At 35.6% G+C, this 5083-nt stretch overlaps 1 protein-coding gene across 1 annotated transcript in view; it reads left to right on the top strand.

Moving 5' to 3' along the window:
* Positions 1-1225: 1225 nt before the first annotated feature.
* LOC144962453 (uncharacterized) overlaps positions 1226-5083 on the top strand; it is a 5892-nt gene continuing 2034 nt past the window's right edge. Inside the window, exons 1-2 of the mRNA XM_078895412.1 lie at positions 1226-1270; positions 2037-2067. Of these exons, the coding sequence (XP_078751538.1) occupies positions 1226-1270; positions 2037-2067 (76 nt within the window). The remainder of the gene's footprint in view (positions 1271-2036; positions 2068-5083) is intronic.

The following is a 5083-nucleotide window of genomic DNA, read 5'->3' as shown; positions in this document are numbered from 1 at the left end:
CACTGCGTCTGACGCCTGGGTTATTCCAGTTTTCCCTTGGAATAGATCCTAGAGACAAATTTTTCTTGTGCGGCTATGTGGTCTAGTGGTATTACACTCGCTTTCGGATCGGAAGGTCCTGGGTTCGAGCCTCGCTCGGCACATAGTTGAGTCCTTGGAAAAGGCTCTTTACTCACATTCTCTCACCGTACTCAGGTGTAAAATGAGTACCTGGCCGTTAACAGCGTTGTCTTTGTCCGAAAAATTGTAATATCGCCTGACAGGCGTCATGTCCCGTCCTTCATGTTAAATGTTGCTGTTGACCAGGGACCCCTTGTAAAGCGCTTTGAGCTCATTTTAGTGGATATTGCGCTTTATAAAAGCTGAATTATGTTATTATTTATTATAAAGGGAGTCTGGATAATACAGTTAAGTGAGAATTACTCATTAACGTGGATGGCAAAAAACAATAACAAAGACCCGAGTGACGTCAACTTCGTTCTATCTATATAGGACTTAAGTGGCGTTTTAAGTGAATCCATTTAACTCCCCTATCTCAATAACACATCAATGATCAGTGTGCTCAACGAACCGACCCACTCTTTCTTCTTCAGTTATTGTTTGCTATGTAGGAAAGTTTACTGTTTACTGCGAAGGAAATTTATTGTTTACTACGTGGGGAAGTTTATTGTTTACTCTGTAGGAAATTTTATTGTTGACTACGTATTCATTAAAAATTTTAAAAAATTATGTATATAGCTTTTTTATACCGCAATATCCACTAAACGTACTCAAAGCGCTTTACAACAGCAACAGCAACATTTATAAATATTTATAAATTATTAATAAATAAGCAAACAAATCAATAATTAGTTAATAGGTAAATCGGTAAATAAGTAAATGATAAATAAATAAATGAATAAATGAAAATAAGTTTTAAAGAATAGAAAGAAATAAAAATAAAGAAAGAAATAAAGAAAGAAAGATGTAACATTTTATAACTATATTCCGAATTGTCGTCGAGGACCATCATCATTGGAAGACGGAAAGACGAGAATATTTTCACTGTCATATCTGCTGATGCTATCATATTCCTGTCTTCCTAATGAGACGAAACCGTTTTTACGACCACCTACCGTTTTTCCACAGTAGTAGCTACTTCGAATATTATGCGTGGGACGAGAGACCGGAAGTTTAAGACCCCGGCGCTTTTCCGTTACCGTCCAGACTGAAGGCCAAGTAATCGATGACAGGCTTCAAGTATTCGGTAGTCACCGGTAGTCACCGCAGAGTGGGTACTACCCATCACCAGTTATTTGTAATGAGAGAGTGGGTGTAGTAGTTAGTAGTAGTTGTACTTCGTACGTCCCGTGTCACGCACCCATCTCTCTTTATGCCATCTCCTCTCATTATCAGAGTATTTTATCCTTTTGTCGCCTCCAGTAATATTGAAAGTAAAAAAAAAAAAAAAAGCCAAAATCTGTTGTTTTTTTTTCACCATCCCCATTATTATTATTATTATTATTATTATTATTATTATTATTATTATTATTATTATTATTATTATTATTATTATTATTATTATTGTTATTATTATTTTTTATGATTACTATCATCATCATCATCATCATCACCATCATCATCATCATCATCATCATCATCATCATCATCATCATCACCATTTGCATTATTAAATTATATTATTATTATTGTTATTATTATTATTATTATTATTATTATTATTATTATTATTATTATTATTATTATTATTATTATTATTATTATTATTATTATTATTATTATTATTATTATATTATTATCATTATTATCATTATTATTATTATTATTATTATTATTATTATTATTATTATTATTATTATTATTATTATTATTATTATTATTACTATTATTATCAATATCATCATCAGTTGTATTATTAAATTATACTTTAAACATCGAGGTTATCACCCTGGAACGATTCAGTTTTTAGATGTCTGGTCACAAATAGTTTCCGTTCTTGTCAACTATTTGTTCTCCTCTATGTTATTTATCGTTAGAATAACACGGTCATCGAGAGATGTTTGTCAAGTAATTCATTGACTGAAGTCTTTATAGTGTGATCAGCTATCTCAAATATTTCTTTTTTGTTTGTGTTCGCTCTCAATATCAAAAGAAAATACAATGACTCTGAGACTGAGATGATTGAAAGTCGCTGTTGAAAATGAAATGATGTCGAATACTGGCGCACTCTGGAAGAAAACACATTTTTAATAATTTGACCATAGAACCCGTTGTTCAATAAATAAATCTCTAACGATTAAAATAATTGTCATCGTATCAAAACTCTCAAACCTTGTAAGTAGTCCTTCAGAGCCACCAGGCCCATGGAGCCGGAGTTTATTCCGCCGGGCTCTATAGCGTGAAACGGACAACAGCAATTGCTTGTTACCCTTTGGATAGGACGCTAGTCTATCGCAAAGTACTTCTGCCTTAGATCTAACAGACCCCAACTACCCAATCACCTCTGGGTGGACAGGGTGCACAGAAATTTTTTAAAAATATATCGACTGCTCCCGGGATCGATCTCTGTCCCTATGCTTGTGAGGCGACTGTTTTCCAACTGAGCTATCGGGACCCCTAGTGACTTTGAAAAAAAAACAAACGTATTTAATAATTTGGCCATAGGGTCTTCAACAAATTTCGCTCAATTAAAATGACTGTCATCTTAGCAAAACTCTCAAACCTTAGACTTTATTAAATTCCCAAGTTTGAGAGTTTTTGACAAGATGAGGGTCATTCTAATCCATCCATGTTTGAATTTTTCAGGCCAAAATTTGTATAACGTGTTTTTTTTCTCCCCCCACCGCAGTTTGCGGCAGAATAAGGATTCACGTCTCCCAAAATTTCACGGGGTGCGAGAAGAAAATAGGAAATGGAAATGAAAGCAGACAAAACAAATCAAAAGTCCGTAATAAAATGAAAAGATCAGAACAGAACAGAACTGAACAGAAGAGGCAATATTGATCGGTTGTGCTTGTCGTAAATCCGGCGGTGAACATTCGGGGTGTTTCTTCCACGCACGGGGATGCTGCCGTGACGTGTGTGGTCGTGACATAGGGCCTGGGAATTAGGATGGATTGGATTGGATGGACGGATGGATGGATAGGGAGAGGGGAGGGGGAGGGGAGGGGGAGGGATGCATACGGTGCATTAATATCAGACCTGCCTAATGCTACGAAAAATTTGTAGAAATTACGAATTTTTGGCTCCAGCTAGAGAACTGTTTATCGTAGTCGTTTTTTTAATTCAATAAATATTGTTGAAAAGGGGAGTCTTCAGGCTGGCTTAGAAATTGTATTTAGGACTTTGGAGCATATTTTGATTAAGCTGAGAGAAAAACGTGGAGAAGAATTAAAGAAGCTGATATACAGAGAAGTGATAAGACATGGATCGAGATTAAAAAAAAAAAAGTTAGTTCAGGATAGAGAAGGATGGAAACTGTTTGTCTGTGGGATGGATGGAAACTGTTTGTCTGTGAGATGGAAACTGTTTGTCTGTTTATTCCTTGGGAACTACGAATGTTTGTGATTTACAGTTGGCAGCTCTGGAATATTAACGGATAGGGCAGGAAAAAAGAAGAAGAAGAAAAAGAAGAAGAAGACGAAGAAGAAGAAGAAGAAGAAGGAGAAGAAGAAGAAGAAGAAGAAGAAGAAGAAGAAGAAGAAGAAGAAGAAGAAGAAGAAGAAGAAGAAGAAGAAGAAGAAGAAGAAGAAGAAGAAGAAGAAGAAGAAGAAGAAGAAGCAGCAGCAGAAGCAGAAGAAGAAGAAGAAGAAGAAGAAGAAGAAGAAAAAAGAAAAGAAAGATCGAAAAGCCAAGAGATTGATTTCATTGGGTGAGAAAAAATGAGTCATTGTCCACAATCTTTTTTATAATCTGGTTCACAATGATAGTTGATTAAGACAATGGAGACGGTGATGATGATGATGATGATGATGATGATGATGATGATGATGATGATGATGATGATGATGATGATGATGATGATGATGACGACGACGACGACGATGATGTGGTGATGATGACGGCGACGACGACGACGACGACGACGATGATGATGATGATGATGATGATGATGATGAGTTGTTTTATTTTCTGATGTTGTCATACAATTGTCCAAAAGCAATTGCTGAAATTGTTGGTAATGACAAATGGGCATTTGTCCCGACAATGGCTTGCTGCTATTATTCTCAGTACCAGTCTCCTATTTTGTTTTGTTTTGTTATATTTGGGGGGGGGGGGGGGGGTGTTTCTTTTTATTGTTTGGAATGGGGGGGGGGGGGTAACATTTTGTTTCGTAGAGTGTGTGCCGATAGCAGTCGACTGGTCGTGGTCACATTGATATAGATAGCTATGTGGAAATATTAATGCTAATTGCCCACGATAATGGCAATAAACATGTAATTCTAGAACCATCGTTGTCCGATTCTTACGTGCCTGGCATTTATTATTTCCTCGGGTACCTGACAACAATATCACCATCATCATCATCATCATCATCATCATCATCATCATCATCATCATCATCATCATCATCATCAGGATCAATACGTCCAGGGTACAGAGATGGTCACAATGATAATATTCTTGCTTGTTGTTTTTTGTTGATATAGATAATAATATTGTATTTGAAACATGCATGTAGCTTATTTAGTTTATCGTGTTTGAATATTTAGAAATCTAAATCTCAGCGTTTTTCGAATACTTGAAAACAAAACGGAGACAAAAAAAACCAAAACAAAACAAAGCAATTTTATTTTTCAAATACTTTTTCTTTAAAAAATGAACCAACGGCAAACATTAAAATTCAATCTCCAGCCCACCCCCAGAAAAATAACCCAAACAAAACGAACAAAACCGACAACGACAACATATTATCAAAAAGACAACGAAACTAAAATTAGGAGAAATAAACAAAAAGGACAATACCCCCCCCCCCCCCACCCCGTTTTGTGAAAAAAAACATCCCAAAACAAGAAAAGAGAAAACTAGATCGCAAACATCCTAGTATCCCGATAAAATTTGTTATTCACACAAAGAACGGAAC

This window comes from Berghia stephanieae, chromosome 1 (genome assembly GCF_034508935.2).
Source record: "Berghia stephanieae isolate SIO BIC M18660-M18661 chromosome 1, UCSD_Bste_1.3, whole genome shotgun sequence".
NCBI classification, from domain to species: domain Eukaryota; kingdom Metazoa; phylum Mollusca; class Gastropoda; order Nudibranchia; family Aeolidiidae; genus Berghia; species Berghia stephanieae.
This window is presented reverse-complemented; position numbering and strand designations above follow the sequence as displayed.